Raw genomic sequence first — 26,344 nt, forward strand, 5'->3', positions numbered from 1 at the left:
TTCTCTCTCATTGATGTTTCTAACTCTCTATCCCTCTCCCTTCCTCTCTGTAAAAAATCAATAAAATATATTTTTTTTAAAAGGGGGCTACTTGCTGTGTGACCTTGGGCAAGTCTCTTCCCCTCTCTGACCTTGCTTTGCTCCTCATTACATCAAAGCCATCTGAAATTATTTGGCTTCTTGTTGGTTGCTTGCCTCCCCCTGTCTAGGATGTGATATCTATGAGAGCAGAGAGCTTGCTTCTCTCTCATTCACCTTATGAGCCTAGCACATAGTAGGTGTTCAGTACGCATCTGGTAAATGGATGAACAGGGGGATCGGTCCCTTCTTTCAAGTGCCCCCCACCCTGGAGGAGTCGGGGAAGATTGCTGGGAGAATGGGGAGCTCAGATGGGCTGTTCAGATCCTCAGGCAGAACCGGAAGTGGCCTGGGGGCCACAGGCCCTGTGAGTCACTGCTTCTCTTCCTGCTCCTTCTCTCGGGGGCTGCAGGCAGGTTCGAAGCCTCTGTGATTGAGGAGCGGCGAAAAGGGGCTGAGGACTTGCTTCGCTTCACTGTGCATATCCCCGCGCTCAACAACAGCCCCCAACTGAAGGAGTTCTTCCGGGTATGTGGACCTGCTCGACCCCTCCCCAGCACCTGGGAACCCTTCCTGCTCACCGGGCTGCGCCCTGTGGGCTGCACCCTGTGACTCCTCCCGGCTGGTCTCTCTCCTGCAGGGTGGGGAGGTGACACGGCCCTCCCAGGTGTCCAGGGACCTGCACATCCTGCCACCCCCTCTGATCCCCACACCGCCTCCTGAGGAGCTCCAACCACCACCTGATGAGTCCTGGTTACCCCAGCCACTCCCCACAGAGAAGAGGGGCCTTGAGGAGTTGGAGGTGCCAGGTACTTAGGGGTGGGGGAGGGAGCCAAGGCTGGTGGGTCCAGAGTGGGGCGGGGGCCCACTCCCTCCTCAGGGATCTTAGTGAAAAGCCTGGGGTGTGTTCCATCTCTTTTACCACTAACCCGCCGGGAGCTCTGCACAGGGCACCTAGGCTGTAGTTTCTTAATCTGTAAAATGGGCACAAACCCTAAGAATGGGCTTGTCTACACTCATGGTTGCTGCTAGGATTCAGTGAAATAGCTCCATTTTGAAAGCTGTGAAGGCATAAGGGCAGACATAAATGTCCCCCATGATCTACTCCTCAGCGGACCCCCTGCCATCCAGCCCAGCCCAGGAGGCCCTGGATCTTCTCTTTAACTGTGGGAGCACCGAGGAGGCGTCTAGTTCCCCTGCCCAAGGCCCCCTCACTGAGGCCGAGCTTGCCCTCTTCGACCCCTTCTCCAAGGAAGGTAACAGCTGGGACAATCAGAGGGAGGGCTGGGCAGAAGGTGCTCAGAGGAAGGGAGGCAGGCAGTGCCACCAGGTAGGCTGTGGTGCCCGTGTAAGTCTGCACCTGCCCTCTGTGGGCAAATGGCAGCCTCCAGGAGAACTAGAAGCAGGCCCCATCGCCCGGTGCCAGGGCGTGGCAAGCTGGATGCCCTTGTGCAGTGAGCAGCCATGGAGGAATGAAATAAGCCACTTCCCAGGGGGGATCTTCTCCCTGCAGAAGCTCTGGAAGGAGCAGGGGCCACCCTGCTTCGGGCTGGCTCAGGGTCTGGCTGGAGACCCTGAAGTCAGGAGAGGCCTATTGGTCAAGGCGGGTGAGGCCTGGGCTCAGGGAGCAGCAGGGGAAGGCCCTGGAGAAGCTGTTGGCCTGTTGGGGCACCAAGACGGAAGGGGCCCCATGGAGGTCCAGGTCCTGAGCTCCTGGCACTGAGATCGGGGGACCCAACAGTCCTGGACTCTGCGACCCCGGATCTCTCCATGGTGAATTCTCTGTGTTGAAGGGGCTGGTCTCACCTAGGGATCATCATGAATCTGTTTCATTTGGATTCCTCAACAGCCTTTAAGCCCATTTTATTGGCTTCTCTTATTCTTCCTTTGTGACCTCCTGGCAGATCCTTAGTTTTTGGATCAGTTTCAGACATTTGAGCTCTCTCACCCTCAGGTCTGGTCCAAACCGGGACCTCGGTCTCTCATCTGGTTTTCACCCTCACCCCCTCGACCCTGCTCAGTCCTGACAGGTGGCCTGGCCCCTGGTTCTGGTGACCAGGCCCTTGGTGGCCAAGGGTATGAGGGTCCTTTTGCTCCTCTAATTTGCTCCCTCCCCTTCCTGCTCCAGCCCCTCCAGGGTTGGGGAGGAGGAAGGAATTGGGGGGACAAGGCAGGAGTGGTGTCACTGGGACTGATGTGCCGGCTCTGAGGGGCAGGTGTCCAAATACTCTGCCTTGCCCCAGTCTGGGCTGCCCGGTGGCCAGACGCCTAGACAGGAGCCCTATTAAGAGTCCTCCAAGGTGGCTCCCGTGAGACACCCCCTCAGCCTGTGGGAGAACTCAAACCCTGACCCCCAAAGCCAGGAACTGCAGTTTGCTCAGATGCTGCCTAATCTTCTCGCCCTACTCTTGTGGGCCTCTCAGCATCGGAAGCTCCAGACAAGAGTGGCACTGTCTCTCTTCATCTCACACCAAACTCCCGAACTCAAGGCACCCCAAGAACTCTTCTGCCTTCTCTCCATTAGCGACTCAGGGAGGGCTGCAGGCACAGCTGGGAAGTGAGATGGCATCTTCCCTTCCTGCAGAAAGCCCTGGGCTGCTCATGGGGTCACTTGGATGGGGTTGGAGAGATACCCACACTTCCCTCTCTGGGCCAGCGGTGTGCCATGGTGCTTCTTGCTCCTGCACCTTGCCTTCAAAGGCCTTTTCATCACAGATTCACCAGATCTCTAGTGTTCTTTTGTATCGGCTACAAAGGGGATGTTCACCCACCTCTTTGCCAGTCCTGGGGGATATATGAGCGTTATCTCTGTAATGTGAGGATACCTACTACCCAGTGTCTTCGCATGTGGGGCCTCAACAAGAGCCCTAAGCCCGACCAGCATGGCTCAGCAGTTGAGCATCGACCTGTGAACCAGGAGGTCAAGGTTCAATTCCTGGTCAGGGCACATGCCCAGATTGTGGGCTTGATCCCCAGTAGGGAGCATGAAGGAGGCATGTGATAATGATTTTTCTCTCATCATTGATGTTTCTAACTCTCTCTTCCTCTCCCTTCCTCTCTGAAATCAATAAAAATATATATAGAAAAAAAGAAATAGTAAAAATAAATTGATAACAATCTTCATGTCTATAAAAAATATAGAGTAATCAAGTAAATTCTGAGGCAACCAATAGAATATTATGCAACAGTTAAAAAAATAAATAGCAATCTAGAAAGTTGTAATCTTTTAGAAAGCAAAAAAAAAAGCAAATTGCCAAGTATTACATACATGCATTGCATTTCTGTAAAAGGAATATTTATACATATACACATTTTTTTATAGACTTGAAAAGGTCTACAGAGGTAGCACTGAAGAATTATCAGTTAGTATGATCAAAGAAAGAACTTTCCAGGCAGAATCTCAGTTTATAATTATTTTCTATATTATTTCAATTCCTTCCAGTAAAAGCATGAATAACTCAAAAGAGGTTTTCTTAAAACTGCCAATTTAGACAACCTCTGAGTGACTTGAGCAAAGTAAATTCAGGCCTGCCAATAGATGGTGTGCTGTTTTTAACTTTCTTTTGGATAAAATATGTAAAATCAAAAAAACCCCACTCCCTTCCAGAATTATCTTCAATAGTATCTTTGAATTATTTATATTTTCAGAGAATGTAAACAGAGTAATATTTTTGCCTGCTTATTTATTAAAATATTTTGGCAAAGTCACTTTTTAGAATCAAGGTAAAAGTATTTCACAATATGCCGTGGCACATATGTCAATCATAAGTTGAGTAAAAAGTATGAGTAATCTTTCATCAGATTCAATGACAATAAGTTTTTAAAGGAATCAGCTCCAACTGTCAATTCTTCCTATCTGTCATAATGGAATAACAAGAAAAACTAAAAATTCAACAGGGCTGACACCATGTTTCTCATGCCTGATTACAGAGTCTTGTGAATTAATTTCTTGCTTATCATACTGTTTTTGAACTTGCCATTTTTCCAGGGTAAACTTATGATATGGACTTTCTGAATTTTCTTACTTACCGTAGCCATCTCTTAGAGCAGTGGTCGCCAACCTTTCGGACCTCACAGACCACCAGTGGTCTGAGGACCACCGGTTGGCGACCACTATCTTACAGCACTAAAGAAAATCACTGATGATAGATATCTTACCAGCATACTTCTGTTTGAAAGAAAAATTAGAGCAAGACACGGTCACAGACCAGAGTCACGTTCTACACCTCAGTAATACACATTGAGTAAGCTGGCATGAATTATTTCTTGCCAGAAGCAATGTTTTCATGATAATGTAGATGATTAGATTTTTTACCTGAAGCTAACTTACAACTCTAAACCCCATTTTAAAGTATTTTTTTTTCATTGTTTTCAGATGAAAGAGAAATCACTGATTGGCTGCCTCCTGCAGGCTCCCTAGTGGGATCGAGCCTGCAACCTGGGCATGTGCCCTAACCTTGACCTCCTGGTTCATGGGTTGACACTCAAGCACTGAGCCACACCAGCCAAGCTAAACGCCCCTTAAAAAAAAAAAAGAGTAAGCCTCAGGATACCACGTCCAATGTTCTCTGAATAGATAAAAAAGTCAAATTGGGATTGTATTATGATTGAATTTCAGTATATTTGGTATGTCTCCTTTAAGAGTTAAATATTCATGAACTAGAGTTGTAGTTATATCCATAAAGCAAATTAGGATAACATAAGATTCCTTTGGAAAAAATACTGATCAACAACAAATTGACCACATTCAACTAATGTCTTTTTACTAGATGACCAGGGTCATTAAACAGAGAAGCTTATCTCATTCTCCATTCTTTTTTTCTAAGATTTGTTTTGCTTAACATTTAGCATCGCCTTGATGAAAGACTAGCTCCAGATCCTATGAAAAGAACAGTAGGAATTAGTCATAACTATGTATTGTCAGAAGAATTTTGAAACATGCAATAGCTATGTATAGAGAGTTGAAGGCCTTTTATATTCTGCTTCTTCTGAACCTGCGCACTGCACTAGCAAGCTGAAGCTCTACACTGCTCATACTCCAAGACGTTCATGAAGTTGTTTTGATCATTCTGATTCTTGACCTGGAAATCAATGCCTGAATCTCTCAAACATGAATCATGGTCATCAAATCACCTCTGTAATGACAGGGCACTTACTACCATCTATTATTTCATTATGTTATAAAGAAAAAAGCAAACCTAAAGCAGGCAGTTACAGGTAGCTTGTCATTCATATTGAAAAATACTCAAAATACCAGAGGAAGTTCTACAGGAACAGTTTTCAGTATATGCTAAAGTAATCTGTTCTGATTATAATTCTAATCATAATAATAACAAACAGTTGCTGCTACTTAGTGAGATTTACTTGTGTCCCACAATGCAGTAGCTGTTTTACAGATATTATCCCTTTGAAATCTCATCGCTCTGTGAGATTGGGACCATAACCCTCTCCATTTCAGAGCCATAGAAAACTAGGACTTAGAGAGGTTGAATGATTTGTCTAAGGCAACACAGACAAAGAACGATAGTTTGAAATCACGACTATACTAAACATAAAATCATAAAAATCTATTGGTAATTGTTAGAGAATATGAGGGAACAAACCCTTTATTTTAATAATTATAAAATAAAAAGGAAGAGCCAATCATTTGTCTTGCCTTTTCTTTACAGGTGCTACCAGTAAGTGACCAAAGAATGGGGAGGAAGTGCTCCTTGGTTGGACTTCTCAATAATAAAGAAGAAATGATAGAATTGAAACCTGTTATGGACTGAATGTCTGCTCCCCCAATTCATTTGTTAAGGCCCTAACCCCCAGTGTGGCTATATTTGGAGATGTTGCCTCTAAGGAAGTAAGTAAGGTTAAGCAAGGTCATAAGGGTAGGTCCCTGATCCCATAAGACTAGTGTCCTCATAAGAAGAAAGAGCAGAATGCTCCTCCCTCTCCCCCTCCATGTGCACCCACTAAGGAAAAGCCGTGTGAACACACAGGAAGGTGGTGGCCTCCTACAAGCCAAGAGGAGAGGCCTCAGAAAGAAACTGTTGACATCCTGAACTTGAACTTCTCAGCCTTCAGACTGTGAGAAATAAATTTCCATTGTGTAAGCTATTCAGTCTGTTGTACTTTGTTATGGAAGCCCAAACTGATTAAGACACAACCTTAATTTAAAGACTGATGGCTGATCCACAAAAAGAGAGACAACCAGATATTATGTGCTTCTAAGGGGAGAAGACCTCACAAAATTTTAAGTATTCTTGGCCAAAAGAAAAAAATAATTAAAAAAAACTGATCAAGCCTCTATGTCCAACTGCAGATTTACAAAATATACAAAAGAGAGGATGATGTGGAATGACACCACAGGGAAGAAATCAGCAAAATTCAGACCATGAGAAACTTTCCAGGGAAAACCTTTGTTTATTCAAGAACAACAATGGAAACATAAAAAATATACAGGAGAGAGAAAGAGAGAGAGAAGAAAATAAGGGGATATTGAAAGATAAGCGCTTACAGATTAAAAGGTTTTTTAAGATGTATCAATTCAATGATAGATTTTTTTTTTAAATTCAGATTCAAGAAAACTAAACAATATAATGAGATTGAATGAGACATTTGAAAATTTGTAGATATTTGATGGCTGGCACTGAATTATTGCTAATTTCTGAATGTGTGATATAGTATTGTAGTGTTCTTTCTTTCAATACCTTTCAGAGATACATACCAATTTATGGGAGAAATACATAGCAGGATGCCAGGGGAGAGGGTAAACGTGGGATAGCAGGAGCAGCATTGGCGAGGAGTTGATTATCGTTGGAGCCAGGCAAGAAGGAAACAGAGGCTCATTATATTATTCAGTGTTTCTTTCTAAATGTTTGAAATTTTCTATTACTAAAAGTTCTTAAAAATTGAGATCCTATTATAAACCAATCTAGATATGATTATATATGTATAAACAACATTAAATAGGTTTTCTTTTTCATTTAATAAATATGTAAACAATTTCCATGTTTTTAAAATAGATATTAAAAAGATGTCTTAATCAAAAATTCCTGAGAGAACATTCTTTTTTATTTTTAAATTCTCACTCAAGGATATGTTCTTACTGATTTTTTTCTTCTTTCTTTCTTTCTTTTTTAGAGAGAGGAAGGAAGAGAGAGAAAGAGAGAGAGAGAGAGAGAGAGAGAGAGAGAGAGAGATGAGAAAGAAACATTGATCAGTTGCCTCCCATACTCATTCCTACCGGGGACCAGCCATGCAATCTAGGTGTGTGCCCTGACAGGGAATCAAACCTGCAACCTTTTATGGTGTACAGGATGATGCTCACACCAACTGAGCCACCTGGCCAGGGCCTGAGAGGAACACCTTTTAAAATGAGGAATTTCATTCTGTTCTATTAATATTGCAGGACTAAGAAGAAAATATATTCTCTCTTCTTCAACAAAAAATTTCTTTCTTAATAATCTATTGATTGTTCGAAGAATCCATTTAGTTCTGCCTCATTACGAGAGAGAAGACTTTTCTCCTTATGTTGTAATAAGATGAAAAATCACTATAGCCTAAAGGCCTATACATTCCATGTAAAAGGACATTATTTCCTAGATAATACGACAAAAATCCCCACCATCGTTCGATAATGTCTTTCTATTGGTTCACTTCAAGAAGGGATCAAATGTGTCAAATTACTTAATATTTAGTATATTAGTTTTTGTTTCTGAGTATAATGCTGCCAAGTGCAGTGCGTATACACTATACTGATAAACACAGATATAAAAATGATACCATTAACACTAGCACCACAGAAGAGACCAAAAATAGGGAGCCATCTAGTGATTTGAAACTAAAAGCAGAATGACCTTTTAGCTTCTGACTCTCAAATTAAACTTACCCCTGTCTTTAAACATCTAATGAGAAAGAAACATTGATCAGTTGCCTCCCATACTCATTCCTACCGGGGACCAGCCATGCAATCTAGGTGTGTGCCCTGACAGGGAATCAAACCTGCAACCTTTTATGGTGTACAGGATGATGCTCACACCAACTGAGCCACCTGGCCAGGGCCTGAGAGGAACACCTTTTAAAATGAGGAATTTCATTCTGTTCTATTAATATTGCAGGACTAAGAAGAAAATATATTCTCTCTTCTTCAACAAAAAATTTCTTTCTTAATAATCTATTGATTGTTCGAAGAATCCATTTAGTTCTGCCTCATTACGAGAGAGAAGACTTTTCTCGTTATGTTGTAATGAGATGAAAAATCACTATAGCCTAAAGGCCTATACACTCCATGTAAAAGGACATTATTTCCTAGACAATACGACAAAAATCCCCACCATCGTTCGATAATGTCTTTCTATTGGTTCACTTCAAGAAGGGATCAAATGTGTCAAATTACTTAATATTTAGTATATTAGTTTTTGTTTCTGAGTATAATGCTGCCAAGTGCAGTGCGTATACACTATACTGATAAACACAGATATAAAAATGATACCATTAACACTAGCACCACAGAAGAGACCAAAAATAGGGAGCCATCTAGTGATTTGAAACTAAAAGCAGAATGACCTTTTAGCTTCTGACTCTCAAATTAAACTTACCCCTGTCTTTAAACATCTAGCAGATGTGTTAAAATACTCTGAGCCACCTTATTTGTTCGTGGGAATCAGAGACAACCATTCAAGAAATAGTGACATCACTTCCCTCTCTAGTCTCATCTTGTATTGTCTCCAGTGAATAACAAATTATTCACAACTCTCCCCTCCCCCAAACAATCTTGGCCATTCTTTGCCTATAAGCCCTCACACATGCTGCTGCCTTCTGCCGGAGTGCCTTCTCCATCTCTGTGTTTTAAGACTCAGTGCTATTGCCACTTTCTCTATGAAATTATTCTTATGTCACTCCTTTATAATTTTGTGGTAGGCAGAATAATGACCTGCCCAAAGATGCCCATGAACTATTCTCCTTCCATGTAAATACCTTGTACAATAAACCCTTGATTTTGCAGAGCTTGATTTAACAGACTAAATTTCCAGTCTGTATGTCATATGTGAAAATTAACACCCTGTTAATTAAAAAATGCTTTTAACCAATTTGCTTATAACTAAATTAACAGGTTATTTTTTGTTATGAATTCACTAGAATTTTTTGGTGGTTTGTTTTTGTGTGTGTGTGTTTGGTTTGTTTTTGTTTTTTGGTTAGTCCTCATCTGAGGATATTTTCCCATTGATTTTTAGAGACAGTGGAAAAGAAGGGGAGAGACAGAGAAAGAGTGAAACATCAATGTGAGAGAGACACATCGATTGGTTGCAGGCTCACTCCCTGGCCTTAGGTACCTGTCCTTTACCGGAATCAAACTCAGAACCCTTCGGTCCATGGGCTGACGCTCTATCCACTGAGCCAAACTGGCTAGGGTTCACTGTAATCTCTAACAAATTTTAGTGAAAAGGCCACATGTTGGAAAAACACTGTAGTAATTTCGCTGACATAAACAAATATTACATATCTGCAGCTATAATCTACATATTTAAATCCATATCTACACCTATAATCTACATATTTAAATCCAAATCACCACTGGTAAACAATGTTCAGTGAATGACTAGCATATATCACATCGATTCGCTCACGGTGGTTCTGTTCTTGTGTGCCATGACTTTCTGCAGCAGTTTTAATGCCTTCTCACCCGTGTTCCCACGTGCACTAAGCCATGCCTAGCCATGTGCATTTGTTTATTCGCAGTGACTGGTGAATGCATGCATTTACTAGACCTAGTCAGTATAAATTTAAAATTACAGTAATACATATAGAAAACCTTTCTGTGAAATTAGACTTTCCATATATACTTAATTTTAATTACACAAACGTGTCCACATAAGTTAAAACAGGTGAACTAATTTGTCAAATTTTTAACATATGCATTCAGAAAATCTACTTTATTATATAACAGGCTTTCTGCTTTAACGGACACCCCCTCACCTGAATTAGCCATTACAATCGAGGTTTTACTGTCTGGTGAAAAGGACCTGGCAGAATAATTATGTTAAGGACGTTGACCTGGGGAGATTATTTTGCATTACTTGGGTGGACCCAATGTGATTACAAGGGTCCTTAAAAGAAGGAGATAGATAGGTCAGAGTCAGAACCATAGAAAGAGATTTGATGACACAAGTTATAGGAGAGAGCCCTGGCCCGTGTGGCTTGGTTGGTCGGAGCATTGTCCCTTACACCAGAAGGTGGTGGTTCAATTCCCTGTCAGGATGCAATGTGTTTGGAGGCAACCAATAAATGTTTCTCTCCCTCCCTTCCTCTCTCTAAAAATCCAATTTAAAAAAGTACAGGAGAGAAAGGATATCAAGAAATAGAAAAGCAGAGGACAGTGCTAAATGAATCATATGAATTCAAAGAAGAATCAACCTAGTTAGTAAATTTTGCTAGACATTATTAATGCAGCAATTAATGTACCTTATCATACATAAAAACAAATTTTAGTGCCCTAAATAGTCTGTTTTTCACAAAAGCTGCATGCATACTAAGATTAGGAGGAGACAGGTAAGAAAAAAAATGAATTGAGGTTCTTGAGAGGAAAAAATGGCTCATAAGAAGTAGGTTGAAAATTCCACCATTCAGAGTGAACAAAGACAAGAGGAGAAAGTCAGTACCAAGTGCATCATGTCTGATGTTATCAGTAACACACACAGCATCGTCCAGGAGTAAGGGAGTTATGGAACCTTCCAGGCGCCAGGCACGGACCCAGTGCAGGCAGTGGAGACTTCCGCCTTACTGGACCAATGCTTGCCAAATATCCAGTGTGTCCCTGATAAGGTTTGAGCTCTGCGGGCCTGTGCGTTTCTCCGGGGGACCTTTTCCCTCTTTCTTAGGTTGTACAAATTAGAAATTGCTCCACTGAGACTTCTGACCTTTATTAAGTACAGGAGTTTAATGACTTTCTTATTCTGCAGCTTCTCCTCACTTCTTCCTGTTTTCTAGATAATAAAGCCCATTTGTTAGATGTGGAAGCACTGGAAGCTCTCTTCAATCTTATTTTGACCTCATTTATTTGAGAAGATGTAAGGAACATCACCAAAGAGCTCATTAAAATGTTCCTTCTGTGCTTCTCATGCTCTGCCTGTTGGTGAGTTCTTAGATGGCCTTAAGTTCCAGGGGAAAGACAATGACCTGGTAGGACCTTAAGGAAGAAAAAGGAAATAATAAAAAGGATCATTCTACGTGGAAATATCAATTCAATGGAATAAGAACATACCTAATTGGAATTGAAAACTATCCTTGGAAAGTCAGAATTGACTCAAAGAGAAAGCACCAAATTTGCCAGGAAGCTAATTCTTACCTTGGAAAAGGGGGTCAGGCGGTGAGGGGGCCTCCAAGTACTACTCCTCAGCTAATTCCTGGAGTAGTACTTGGAGGCAAGCTAGAGGAGGTATTCTTAGCTTGGAAAGCTATGAGTGCAGCAGGGAGAAACAAGCAAAGGCCCAGGGCTTTAAGGCCCCCCACCCCCATTAACACCCAGCTGAGCTGCCCTGGCAAGATAGTCTGAGGGAGTGCATTGTTGAGGGGGTGACTCAACAGACAGGGGAGTTTCCAGGGTCTATCAATTCTGGCAGAAGATAAAAGGCAGTTTTTGTTGATATTGAGTGTTCATTTGAGGGGGATGGTTTCAATTTTTATAAAAGCTGAGAGGGGTCCTAGGATGGATTTGAGGAAAAGGACTTCAAGGCCAGGCGGGGAAAATGAACAAAAAACAAAACAAAGAGAAATTGGCCAGATGGAGAGTGGGCTTCCCAAGAGGATGGGGAACAGCAGCAAGACCTTAGGGAATGAGCCATATTCATGAATGAGATCTCCCTCCCCAACAGCATGTGCAGAAGTTAAGGGCAAAGGCTGTGGATTCAGGCCAACCTGTAGGTGATGCTTATACTTTCACTTCCTAGTTCTTTGTCCTTGAACAAATTCCCAAACCTATCAAGCCTTGCATTTTCTCCTCTGTGAACAGAGGGTGATATCCCCCACCTTATAGGACTGCTGTGAGAATCCAGTGATTAAATGTATCTAATATAGCCTGCCTCCTGCCTAGTCCTCAGTAAGGGCTTGAAAAAAGAGGAGTTATAATTCTAATCCCCATCTCCCATTCTTATATCCTTCCCATAAATTTCATGAAACAATTCAACTGGTAGGTTGGCCTGAGGGGGCCTAACAGGACTGATTTAGCAGAATGTCTCCGCTAGAAAAGCAAATTCTACATGGCTGTCATTTATTCATTCAACAAACATTTACTGAGGGTCCACTCCATGTCAAGCACCGTGACTTAGACACTGGGAGTGACAGCAAAAGGAGGAGGGCTTGATATTTGAGATCTTTTTCAGAGTCAACAATTTAATGGAAATAGGATAAAATAATTGATATTCGGCACTGAGAACATTCGAATATACACACACATACAACAAAGGCAAAATGTGAGGGAAATGGGAGCATGCTTTTGAGGTTTCATATAACTAGGACTGTATGATCAAATATACTCAACTGGTAAAATCAGCAGGATTGGAATACCAACTTTCCATAGGTATTCAATATGCTCTGGGTATTGACAAATTTTTTTAACTTAGTGACTAAAGAGCAGTGATTAACCCAACAAGTACAATGAGTAAGGTTTTCTAAAGAGCTTCAATTATGTTTGCAAATAATAAAATATTAATATTCTTTAATGTCATCAGGTCCCCCTGGACTTTTTTAAAAGAAAGTTGTGGAGTCTGGCTGGCATGGCTCCATGGTTGAGCGTCGACCTATGAACTTCGATTTCTGGACAGGGTACATGCTGGTTGTGGGTTCTATCCCCAGTGTGGGGTGTGCAGGATACAGCTGATCAATGAATGATTCTCTCTTATCATTGATGTTTCTATCTCTCTCTCCCTCTCCCTTCCTCTCTGAAAAAAAATAAAAAATAAAAACATTTTTTTAAAAAAGTTGTGGAAAGAGCTTTCAATTTGAGATCTACCCACTTTAAAAAATATTTAAAAAAATGTAAATTGATTTAAGAGAGAGAAACATTGATTTACTGTTCTATTTAATTACTAGTATGCATTCATTGGTTGCTTCTTGTATGTGCCCTGACCGGAGATCAAACCCAAAACCATATCTGAGTTAATCGGCCAGGACTACCCAATTAACAAAATTTTTAAGTGTACACTATATTATTATTGACGGTAAGTACAATGTGGTACAGCAACTCTCTAGAGCTTATTCATCTCACATGACTGAAACTTTATGCTCAGGTCCCTCTACTCTTGATTCTGGCCTCAACCCATCTGCACCCCTGATGAACTACAGCTCTGAGAACCGGGAAGATGAGGCTAAAGAAAGATGCTTTCAGAATGTTATTACTTTAAGTAATCACAAAGGGAAACTGCCCTTTTACTCTGCTGTCTTATTTATGAACTAATTTCTTTAACTGACAATCTTTTTTTTTCAAAAGGAACTATATTTTATTATTAAATAGAAAAAACATTTTAAATCATAGGCAGATGTTACACCTATGTGTACCAAACAGTTAAACTGTCAGAAACAAATCTGTAGGTGGAGTTTTTAAAAAATTTATCTTTATTGTTGAAACTATTATGGATGTTCTCCCTTTCTTTCCCATTGACCCTCTCCACCCCACCACCACCCCTCCCAGGCCTTCACCACACTATTGTCTATGTCCATGAAGGCCAAGAGACATATGAAAAAATGCTCAATCACTGATCATCAGAGAGATGCAAATTAAAACTACAATGAGGTAACACCTCACTCCTGTCAGAATGGCTATCATCAACAAATCTACCAATAACAAGTGCTGGTGAGGATGCAGAGAAAAAGGAACCCTCGTGCACTGCTGGTGGGAACGCAGACTGGTGGAGCCACTATGGAAAACACTATGGAGTTTCCTCAAAAATTAAATATGAAACTGCCATTTGACCCAGTGATCCCATTTCTAGGAATATACCTTAAGAAATCCGAAATATCAATCAGAAAGAATACGTGACAAGATCTAAATGCTAAATTAAATTAAAAATTACATCTAAAACATTCAAAGTAGGTTTCTATTTATAACAACTGATCTATAATTTCATGATTATGTCATGATAGTGATAATTTGAGAGTAATGATTTTGTAAAATTCCATTCTGTTTAATAATCGATCATACTGTTATGATTGATTTAATAGAATACTATGTGCCATATATTTATATACACTATTGAGAACCTTACAACAGACCCACCCTCCCCTCAATGGCGAGAATTCTTTCCTCTTTAGCAAATAAGAAAATTGAGGTTCAAAATGTAAATTACTTAATTAAAAAGTCACACAGCTAGTGGGGAATGGAAGTCAGAATTGGAATCCAAGGTACACAATCCACAGTGATAGTCCACCCTTAAAATGGGATCAGTTAAATGTTAAAAATTAAATGTGACTTAATGTTTGTCTAAAAATGTTTTTATTGCATCCTTGTTCTGACAAATACCTTAGGAGAAATATTTCAATTTTAGTCGGACAGTCATTTTCTATTAATGTTGAAAACACACTATAATATATTTTGGCTTTTAGTGGTAGAGTCTGCTTTTAATCTGAACATCACTTTTAATAAATTCCCCAGGTGATTCTGATATAGGTGGTCCAGGGACCACACTAGGAGAAATGGATTCTGGTGATAAAAGAGACTGAGAGCTTCTACATAATCTCCCTCCCCAACAGCTCTAGGGTCTTTTCAGTGGGGGGTGAGGGGGGCCTCGATTGCTTCCAGGAGGAGGGTTGAGGTCATCACCACTGAAGAAGCTGAGCAGAGAAAATCTGGAGACTAAACAACCTGTCAGTTAGCATTTCCACCAGAGCTGGGAGCCCAATCTTTTAACTTGTTCTGAGCTGAGCTTCTGAAACTTGACTGTGCGTGTGAGTCAGCTGGAGATCATCTAAATGTAATGCAGATATTCAGTAGGTCTGGCTGGGACCAGAGATTCTGCATCTCTAACAAGCTCCGGAGTGATGCCCACCTGCTGGTCCTCAGCCCTCCCTTTGACAAGGAAGCTGGAGAAATCAGTTGTCTCCCTTGACATATGCTTGAAGGTTAAGAACTCGGCACTCCCAGTCCCATAAAGTTCCATTTTACTCAACAGGGACCATTATAGTTCTTACTCAGATACACATTCAAATGACCCTCTTTTCCTCCATGCTACCTTACTTTCCAGAAAATAAACCAAATAAGAAGCCTTCTACTCAGCTTTTCATAGGTTAACATAGTATGTAAGAGCCTGGGCTTGCGTCATACACACAAATGCTACAGTGTCAGAATCACCACTTACAAAATGTGTGACCCTGGACAAGGGGTTCTGACTCTACATCTCCTTTCCCCATCCTTAAAACAGTGATAGTGACGCCTCATGGTGCTGCTGGGAAGGAACCTACACTGTGAGGTGCAGAACACAGTGCCCGGTAAACAGTGGGTGCCACATAAATGTCAGCTACCTGAACTCTTAGCACCTTGTCCTGTTGGATGACCCTCATTCCAGTGTTTCTAGAGTTATCATTAGACCTTCCCATGACTTTCAGGATTGTATGGGCTCCCATCCTTTCTCTTCTAAATCCCTCAAAGGGTTGTTAGGATTAAGTGAATTAATATGCTTCAAATACTTGGAACAGCGCCTGTCACATAATTAGTACCCAAGATGGCTTGGCTTTTATCTTTAGCACTTACTACAATAATAATTAAATCACTTTTGAGGGATTTTTAAATTGACTGTTCCCTTATTAGGCTGCAGGGACTATAGCTGGTTCAGTCACCTCTAGCTGCCCAATCTTTCCGCCCAGCCTGGGACACTTGCTGCTAAATTACCTGGTGGAAAGCGTGATGAATGAACGTATGAACAAGTCAGCGACTGACGGAGTGAGAAAACACGCTTGCCTTCAGGAGAGAGCCTCAGAAGTGAGAGTTTGAGAAATGCTCTCAGAGAGCAGCGTCAGAGGAGAGGGGAAGAAAGATGGCATCAGGGAGCTAACAGGCGGGGAGGTTCAGAGGGGGCGTCCTCCAAATTTGCCAGCGCGAGGAGTTTATAAATACCCGTCGGAGTGAGCGGGAGCCAAGTCTGGGAGAGAATTGCCAGTTGATAACAGTCTTGGAAGAAATATGAGCTAACCAAGTTTTCTGAACAGATGTGTCAGGAAATGCTTGGAGGTAAATAAAACATGAGAAATGAGAAACCTTTGAATTTCCTGCACCAGAGCTAATGAGGAATCCGGGGCTTTCCCGAGCTTCGGTCCCCAGCGAGGAGAACAGCAGGGTTTGCCAAGAGAGGAGAGAGTGAGGGCTGCACAGTTTTAGAACGTGATGGGCCCAGGCCAGAGGTCATGTCGATCCCACATCCCACCCCGCACCGCGACAAATAGGTGATGCCTGGACAGCTGGCGGAGGGAGCTTCCAAGGAGCAGAATGCAAAGTTGAGATGCGCTCCTGAAGAGGAGCTGATCATAGGGAAGTGCTTTATCCATGCTGCATTTTTTACTATAGTTGCTCTTCAGTGATGATACTCTGTCTCTGAAACTTATAATATTGACTTAATTTTCCCCTGGAGATGGAATTACCCATCAAAGCATTTCCAGGCTACTTTAGACCCATCTCATAAGGACAGTCATTTTCCTGGTAGATGGGGAAACATTCCCTCTGACCTGGTGCACTCATCGAGGGCACAGAATGAAAACCGGTAGCAGAATGGACTTGAACTCCACGGGGAAGAAAATAATAATACTGTACTGTTGTCTAGGCTGGCATGGTCTCTAAAGGATTTTCCCATGTCTTCTAGGACAGCAATCCTCTGTAACTCTGGGGTGGAGATTCATCATTTCCATTTTTCTGATGACGAGACTGAGATCCAGAGAGTGCAAATGACATGTTTAAGGCCATGCATACTTGTAAGTGGCTGAGTCAGGATTTGGACCTATTTCCTCTCAGTCCACTTCAGTTCTCCAAGAAAATGCAGACAGAAAATAATTTTCTTAATGAGCATTCTGCCAGAGCAATATGTTTGGAAGGCCTTTTATCTTGGCCAATGCACCAAGGGTTTAAATAGTTACATGTAGCCCTGGCCAGGGTTGCTCAATTGGTTGAGTGTGGTCCCATGCACTACAAGGTTGCCAGTTCGATTCCCAGCACATACTGAGGTTGCAGGTTCAATCCGTAGTTGGGGTGTGTACGGGAGGCAACCAATTGATGTTTCTCTCTCACATTGATGTTTCTCTCTCTCTCCCTCTCTCTTCCTCTTTTTCTAAAATCAATAGAAACATATTTTTAAATTAAAATTTAATAAAAGTTACATATAATTTTTAATAGCTCAACAGATGACCAAGGGCAGGTATAGTGTGAGCATCTTTTTAAAAAATATATATTGTATTGGTTTTTTACAGAGAGGAAGGGAGAGGGATAGAGAGTTAGAAACATTGATGAGAGAGAAACATCAATCAGCTGCCTCCTGCATACCCCCTACTGGGGATGTGCCCGCAACCAAGGTACATGCCCTTGACTGGAATCGAACCTGGGACCCTTCAGTCCGCAGGCTGACGCTCCATCCACTGAGCCAAACCAGTTAGGGCTAGTGTGAGCATCTTTCCTGGGAAAGCCCTGCATCTATCCAAGCTCAGAGGCACATGCGATGAGTGACATTCAAACCACCACCTGCCTTGGACGTGTTCTCCACGTCTACCACTCTTCCAAGATCCATCTAGGAGCCCATGTCTCTGTAGCCTCTGACAAGGCTGAAATTTGGCTAAACTAACACCAAAGATTCTTGCATGTACCCAACTAAAAACCAGGGGCCTATCTCAGGCCCCTACATATCAGTAATAACCTGGAACATGTGCATCTGGCATGTGTCGGACCCATAGTTGGCTTTCCTCCATTTGAAGTAATTCTTCACTCATTGGGCTTGAAAAACATTGAGCCCTGCTTGTCTCCCTTCTGTACTGAATTCACCATAAGGACTTCGGAAACTTGACTCACCTCGAGGGGTTTCCATTTTCTGACTCACAGAAATTAAGTTTCAATGTTTTATAGTCACCAGCAAGAGGTCAGGTGGTTTGAGGGAGTCATTTGTTTCCTGCTGATGCTGATTCCTACAGTAGGTTCATCTGACTTCAAAACCTGTGCTCTATCCACTCTACTAGACTCATCTCTAGGGCTTCCTTCCTGTGGCTTCTGCAATGTATCTCTCAACTGCTGAGGAAACTCTAAGATTCTACTTGAACTGTCCAAACCCACCGGCTAGTAAGGACTGAGTAAGGAAGCCTGGTCAGTGAACCTCCTGTGCCTGGCCTCCATCCACTGCTACACTGCCTTCATTTCCAAAACAACTCCACGAGAAAAGGTATCCTTCAAACATACATTTTTTTCTTCATTCAACATAATTTTGTAGAAAAATACTGCATATTTTAATCAGGACATATGAGTGTGAATCAGTTTCTATCCATTAGCAGTTTCAAGAATTTGGGCACGTAACCATTCTAAATGTTCGTTTATTCACATGTCAAAAGGTTTAATAGTGTAATATTGTTTCATTTGTTGATTGCTGAAATAAAATAAGACACTGGAAGCCAAGTGAATGTGGTAAAGTATTATACAGAAGGAGTAATAACAGCAGAAAAATTCTTTGTATTTGGAGAAAGAAACTTAAAAATCCATGGATCAGAGTATCTGAAAGTAAGAAAAGTAGAAATACAATGGGAATATTTGATCAAAGCTGGTATTATTACTGAATTTATCACATGGCTCTACTCCAGGGGCTATCTGGCATTGTCTAGAGAGAATTCTGGTTGTTACAACTTGGGGGGAGGTTGCTACTGACATCTAGTGGGTAGAGGCCAGGGATGCTGCTAAACACCCTACAGTACATAAAACAGTCCCCTACATAATGAACTATCTGGGCCAAAATTGTAATAGTGTTGAGGCTGAAAAATCCTGGCTTATTAGAAGTTCCAAGAGTTCCGAAACTAGTATCTTTATGTATTCCGGTGCCTTGGCATCTAGCACTGTACTCGGATTAAAGTGGACACCCAATATACGTATATGTTTGTTGAATAGATGAACAAGTGAATGAACACCCACCGAGAATCAGATAATGCGAGTCAGGTCTAATTCAGATTGCCAGTGGAAAGCTTAGGTCCTCTCAGTTTACTCTTCTATCTTCTTTTCTGTCCTATTGAAGTGTCTTCCCTTTCTATCCTCATCCTACATCCAGCAAGAACGAGAATGCCTGGGAGCAATACAAAATGCTTATAAGACACAAGCACTGCAAGGCCTCTTCCAGCTGCCCCTTCAAACCACTCCATGTCAGCTAGGCAATAATCACAGTAAATAAATGGGTTCACGCTTATTCCTCCACTGAGCATGAATAGCTAGGACCTAAAGCACATATTTCCCGTAAATCTTACTAGAACAGTTCAATTATGTTTTTAAGAAGAGACAGCCTGGGCCATGAAAAAGAAACTAGGTTTAGGTGAGAAAATGGAAATTGAAGGCACTTAGTTCTGGGAGTGCAGATATGATCTGTTCATCACTGTGTCTCCCATGCCTAACACGCTGCCTGGCACATGGTAAGCTTCCTTAAATCTTTAATGGATAAAGGAACAGCCTGGTGAAGTCAATGCTCTAACCCTTTTCTCAAATGTAGCCCCAATAGAAATGTTTTTTCTTAATCATTCAATTTCATAGGAAGGCAATTTGAATGCGTACAATTTGAAAAATAGTATACATTTTCCTCCCTTATGGAGATCCAAAGCCAGATAAAGATATGTGGGTTCATCATTGAGAAGTAGATGTAAACATAGTGAATTAAAATGTCCTCATAGTAATAATTCAGATGCAAGCATCCTTAAAGCCACATTTTACCAGAAATAAAATAAGTCTAAAATATTTGTCATATCTTTTGCCAGAAGATCTACACTGAGATAATGTGTGGTAATTTGGGTGAAATTAAAAATTCTGTAAGTAGGACTAAAGAAGTCACATGGGGACTATCAATAGAAGTCTTTTATGCTCAACACGTCAGTCTCCAAAGGACCACAATGACATGACTATACCCATATATTGGCCATCCCGCAGTCCCATGGTGCATTGGTGGCTCTGTGTTGGGAATAAGCTTTCCAGAAACTATAGTGGGATGTGTTTGAAGTTGTTCCAGAACAATTTTCCGTTAGTACTTTTGGCTACAATCTGTGTTAAAAAATGATCACTGTAAAATATATGAATTATGCAGATCCATTAGTCTGCAGAGTAGAGAGACTGAGGTGTTTCCATTTTCAACTCATCGCTATTAAAACATTTAAGGACACGTCAATGACCAAGAACCTCTTCTAGAGGAGTTAATACTTCACGTGCCCTTCCTGGCTCAAACCCTCACTGATTCCATTTTCTTAGACAAATACAGAACAGAACACCAGCTCCATTTGTACACCAGTTGAGAATGTTTGATAACAAACTCAAGACTAGTCCAACACTCATTATATCTTAACACCAGTTGCTTTCTCCATACTTAATAGACCATTTTTAAGCTCTTAATGATCAGCACATCCACAGTCATAGAAAAGGTGAAGGAAACATAGGTAAAATGAAGTACAATCTCTGCTATTTACTATGACTTTGTATTTGGCCCACCACTCTGAAGAAAGCTGGTCGTGTGGATGGAGACAGAGTATGATGCCATTTATAAAATGATCTCTAACTTTAGTTTTATGGGATAGCCTATGTTTGATGAGCACTGTGGCTGAGCACAACATATATCATTAAAGTAAAAGTGCTCATTTTAGGACTTAATGCTTTTAGAACTCTCATAAATGCTTATGGGAAAAGCAGATTGATTTAAATTCCTTGATCCTGACTGGCTCTAATATCACACTTTCTGATTAAACCACCCAATTATTTTTTAAGAGCAAGAAAAAGGGGCAATAGAGAATCAACTGCCTCTGACAAATATGACTACCATTTTGGAAATATATTTGATTGTGTACTGCCTTTGAACTCTTTTTAATTAATTGGGTGTCTACACCGGGAGTAGCTCAAAAGCTATTGCTTCTTGGACAGAAAAGATTACGCCAAGAAATCAATATTGTGTCAACACTTCAAAACTTGCCTCTTATGCTCCCAATTTGTGGTGGACTGTTTTTGCTTGTTTGGTCATTCGTCCTTCTGCTGTTTGGTGCAATGCAAGGCTGTCCTGAGCTAAGTCTATCACTCAGCAGCATTTCCATCGCTCAGCATCCTTTCCCTCACTGGAGGGAAGCAAAGGCAGCATTTCACAGACTCGCCTCCCGACTGGTGTGCCCTGCCTCTCTTCTGAAACTGCTAGCCGAGGAGAAACTGCAAACATATTGATTCTGTGTCAGTTGCATTTTCTCCCTATAAGACTCATCTGAATTTTATTCGTTTAAATGGATTTCAAATAGGGAGCTCGGTGCTCAGGTGCAAAAGAGTGCATCGGGGGCTCTGGATTTCCACTTGGTCACGCTGCTCAGCACGCTCCCCCACAGCCATGCTCATCCTTGAACTCCCAGGTGCTGTCGGTGCTTTGCACTAGTCCACCTGAAGTGCCACCTGAGCCCTTCCAGCTAGTCCAAGAGTGAAAGGAAATCAGGCTGGGGCGGGTGGTGGTACAAGGAAGGTGAGAATTCTACAAAGTTCTCCACAAATATATCAATTCAGTTGCAACTGCTTTTTATATTTTGCATCAATGACAAACCAGATCCCTTGAGATATTGACATTTCTAAGTTATGGTCACCTCTTTATTTTTACTCTGTGTTCAACACATTGCAAGTTAAAGAGATGAATTTCTTTTCATCCATTGAAAAAGCTACCTTAATTTAGCCACTTCTGCATATATCTCTCTCCAGGCTGGCTCCCTTTGGTCATTGCCACATCTTTGTAGCTGCAAAGTTGAGGGGAGATAAAACACACATTCTCCAGTTTCAAACACATAATTAGCTTGGTGTCACAAAAGCAGTCTGAGAAGAAGGGGGTATGTAGTGTCAGCAGGGAGAAAAACTAACGAAGATCTGCTGTGCTACTGTAAGGCCCTGATGTCATCCCAACCTAGGCGTTGGCTGTAGATTGTAGATGAACTGACCCCCTGACAGAGGCAGAGATAAAACACATGGCTGGGGAGGAGCCTGCCTGGTTGAGTGTCACCGTCATCACTACGTTGCCTCAAGCATGCATACTACATACTTGCCGTAGGCCTCCACTGTCCCATCTGTAAACTGGGAGGTAACGTTACTGCCCTCGTGGAATGGCTGTGAAGATCAGAGGAAATAAGCCATGTAAATGCTGAGCACAGTGCCTGGCACATAGAAGGTACTTACTCAATGAACACGTGTCACTATTGCCATCTTCATTTTGCTAAAAATAATCAATAATCTCATTATGAAATAAAAATTCCCTTTATTATTCCCCCCACCGTGGCACAGAATTTTATTCCTTGGACCAGATTACAGCAGTGTTTTGGCTATGACGTTCTGGACTTTCCCGAAGTGATGCTTTTAAAGGCAGCTGTGCACAGTCACCCTAAGTCAAACCTTTTTCAGATACAAATGTCCCATTGTCCTTCCTGTGTCACTGGGTCTGAACACACTGGGAGTGCTAACACTTTTGTGAGCTGGCGACCTGTTCACCCATAGGATGTCATCCTCACATTTTCATTAATTTATGTTCCTGAACAGCCTCGGTTGATCATAAACTCCCTCACGACTCTGAACATAACCTGTTACAATAGCCGTGAAAGGAGAATGATGACAAAAACATTAAGAGATGTTGGGGAGGGAGAGGGATGCTTACTGCTGTTGAGTTTACTCTGCAGTCATTGCCAGCACCCAAACGATAAAAGTTTCATTTGTTTTTCCAACAAACTCTCTGCTAAGGAACTCTTTGTTCCGGGAGGGTTTATGGCATTGAAGGCTGTTAGAGGAACATGCTTATTGTGACACAGAATGAGGCAACATAATAAGTTCCTGTGGGTTTGGAGGATTTGTCTATTTTTGAGGCTGAACTAGATTAATCAAAATTCAGAATTCTGTTTGTCAGAACGAAGAGTTTCATTCCAGCGTGCGAAGAATGCGTGCAGGGCGGGATGCCAGAAAGCAAGCAGACACAGGATCATGGGAGCATTGGGAAGCTCATTACTGTCTCCGGGAGCTGCCCTTAGCCCGCCTCGGGATCTGAAGAATTGTTATTCTGGAAAAGATTCCATGCCCGAGAGGTCTAGCCATGCGTGATGTTCCCAACTTTCAAAATCTCTGAAAAATATAGTCATTTCTCCTCTTACTTCTCATCAATGATGCCTTTAACTCTCATTATAAAGAAATATATAATATGTAAGGTGTCCCAAAAATATATACACACTTTGAATAAGTATTAATTCCAATGTTTCTTTCTTTTCAGATTTAACCCATTGGAATTAATAATTATTCAAAGTATGTGAACATTTTTGGGACACCCTGTATATTCTTTAGTTCATTTCATGAAAAAGATTATGCAGATATGTTGATTGTGCGACAAAAGAAAGAAGACATTAAAGCAAATATCAGTTTGTTTCCATTAGAGCAATTACTTAATCATCTTATCATCTTTGTCTAGGATAATTATATTAATAGACTGACTCCCAGACTTCTGAATTAACAACAAAGAACTCAGACCCTCTCAATACTGTCTAGAAAAGAAGCACTAGCAGTTAACCAGGTAATGCACTTAAAAATCATCACTAGCAGTGGTGACTCGATAGTCATTTTGCACTGTTTTGAATTTAATCACAGCAACTTTTCTCTTCATCAGCTTCCCAAACAGAAACACGAGAGCGAGGGCTGGGTATCTGACAGATGGTGACACAAATGCAAAGAAAGGCAGAGAAGTGGCAGCCACTGGAGACACTGGAGATTGCATCTCTTCACGGAATGCTAGCGATTGACTTTAATGATCTCAATACTGCTCATAAATTCCAGTCTTTTAAAGGTGCATGCACCCAGTCTCAGAGAAGACTCACTCCTTCATCCTACCGTGGGAGAGGACCTCATGGGATCAGCACCCCGCTGTCGGCACAGCACACAGTGTTTGGCACTGCCTATGGAGTTTAAGAAATTCCTGCTCTGACACCAACGAAGAAACTTTAATGGAAACAGTCAGCAGGTTGTAGCACAATGAACATACTCAGGACGCTAAACTCTCCAAAGGGAGTGGGGGAGAACGACATCACATTTTTATAAAGCCAAATATAAGTTTGCTTAGTTTCCTTACTATGTTAAAGGAAAACCGTCACATCCTCCAACCACTAAGGTAGGCATCACACTACCACAGCACAGCCTCTCCAGTTTAAACAGAGACATGAAAGAAAGCAAAGTGAACAAAAAAGACGTTATCACCAAAGATTTGAAAATGCTATTGGAAAGAAAAGTGACTGTTCAGCCCAAATGGATCTATCTCACACACACACACAGACACACACACACCCACACACACACACAGCTGTAAATCAAGAGAGATAAGAACTTACCGGAGCAAATATCACCATACACATTTACAAAAGAATTGATAATCCAACTTCCCTCTCCTGAAAGAAAATAGAGGCTGTCTCATACTAAAAATAAAGCTTCTCCGTCCACAGCACCAGCCACTTGTCCCTCTTTTTTTATGAAGCAGAGGAGGGGAACAGGAAAATCAATGAGGAGGGAAAGTGAGATGCTATACCAATCAGGTAGCAGCTTCTGTCTTATTTGCAGAGAGATGGCAAAACGGTCATATTATTAGACAGTGACAACCACAGCCGAAGTACAGCAACCTGATACCTCCCTCTGGGGAAGGCTGCCTGCGTGTGGGGAGGAGGCTGCCCTCCGTCTGGGGGAGCGCCCACCCCGGGCTCTGCTCCCCACCGCTGCTCTGCACAGAGGCTGCCTGTGAAGAGAGCCCACCTCCCCGTTTCTCTGTGAGCCCCTTCCTCCCTCAAACAGGCGCTTCAAAACAAACTGGGAGAGAAGAGAGCGCTGGGGTTCTGTGTGCTGGATGTGCGGGTGGGAAGTGGGGGTTTTATAAAATCCTTAGGAATCGATTTGCATAGATTAGGTCAATGTTTATATGTTTGTTTTTTAAAAATTGCCCTCGTTTTTATGGAGATGCCTGGATATTATACCTGATCCCCATTTGGGAAATGTGTACACCCCATGCATAACCTAGTTGGGGTGATGGTAAGGAAGAGGGGCTTTGGGGGCTCTGGCCACTGTGGAAGGAACAGATCACAACTGGGTTGCTCGAGCCTTGTAGGAGTGTTACCGAGAGCCCTCTCCTGCAGAGTCTTAAACCTAACGGGTTTCCAGGTGTGATGTGACCCAGCTCTGCTGCAAATGGGCCTCCTCAGGAAGGAGCTGAGCCCGACTCACTCAAGGGGTTGACATCTGGCAGCTGAGCAACCTGGTTCTGAGGGACTGAGGCTGAATTCAGGCAGAGGCTGCGTAAGGCTACGCGCTCTCCTCACACTGGCTTCCTGAGGGCAAGCCCTCACCCTATGCCACAGCCAAGGAGGGAGAATCCTGTGTGCCTCTTCTCCCGTGGCCCCCACTTCTAGACCCCACTGCGTACAGGAATAGCACTGGGTGGGCTCAGGTGTGTCTGTTTTATCTTCTAGGCAGTTGGTGATGGCCCAGCTGAAAGCTCACGTTGGCTGGCCATGGTTTTTTTTGTTTGTGGTTATTAATTCAGCATCGGCCCTGAGTCTGTTTTGGGGACCCTCTCTTTGTCTCTAACATACACACACATATACCACCACCACCACCACCCAATCATTATTATTATCACGGTCTCCCTTTCTTCCTTTTCCCTTTCGTCCCTCTCTACACACATAGCAACCGCTCAGTGCTCAGTGGAGGTGAAGGGGAGGGGATGAGTCAGACCAGCTGGGGTCTAACCTGGCTCTTCATTTACTAGCCATGTGACTTGGAAAGTCCCGTAAGGTCTCTGAGCCATAGTTTGTCCTCTGAGAAATGGGCACACTAACACCTCATAGAGCTGCTGGGGGGAGGTGTGGGGAACAAAAGACAGATGACTGGCCGAAACGGGTTTGGCTCAGTGGATAGAGCGTCGGCCTGCGGACTGAAAGGTCCCAGGTTCGATTCCAGTCAAGGGCATGTACCTGGGTTGCGGGCACATCCCCAGTAGGAGATGTGCAGGAGGCAGCTGATCGATGTTTCTCTCTCATCGATGTTTCTAACTCT

The 26,344-nt window shown here is 42.3% G+C and overlaps 2 protein-coding genes across 4 annotated transcripts in view; one reads left to right on the forward strand and one right to left on the reverse strand.

Moving 5' to 3' along the window:
- The window catches only part of LOC102242776 (sorting nexin-15-like), a 6,115-nt gene extending 4,314 nt beyond the window's left edge, over positions 1–1,801 (forward strand). Inside the window, exons 2-4 of the mRNA XM_005874282.1 lie at positions 491–606; positions 719–887; positions 1,191–1,801. Coding sequence (XP_005874344.1) covers positions 491–606; positions 719–887; positions 1,191–1,801 — 896 coding nt within the window. The remainder of the gene's footprint in view (positions 1–490; positions 607–718; positions 888–1,190) is intronic.
- The window catches only part of SYNPR (synaptoporin), a 279,096-nt gene that overhangs the window by 107,815 nt on the left and 144,937 nt on the right, over positions 1–26,344 (reverse strand). Inside the window, exon 1 of one of the 3 annotated variants that reach the window (XM_005874281.2) lies at positions 24,634–25,011. The exons of the other annotated variants lie outside the window; for them this stretch is intronic. Within the exon in view, the coding sequence (XP_005874343.1) occupies positions 24,634–24,657 (24 nt within the window). The 5' untranslated portion in view covers positions 24,658–25,011. Of the gene's footprint in view, positions 1–24,633; positions 25,012–26,344 lie in introns of those variants that run through there. 3 annotated transcript variants of the gene reach the window in all.

This window comes from Myotis brandtii, unplaced genomic scaffold (genome assembly GCF_000412655.1).
Source record: "Myotis brandtii unplaced genomic scaffold, ASM41265v1 scaffold430, whole genome shotgun sequence".
NCBI lineage: Eukaryota > Metazoa > Chordata > Mammalia > Chiroptera > Vespertilionidae > Myotis > Myotis brandtii.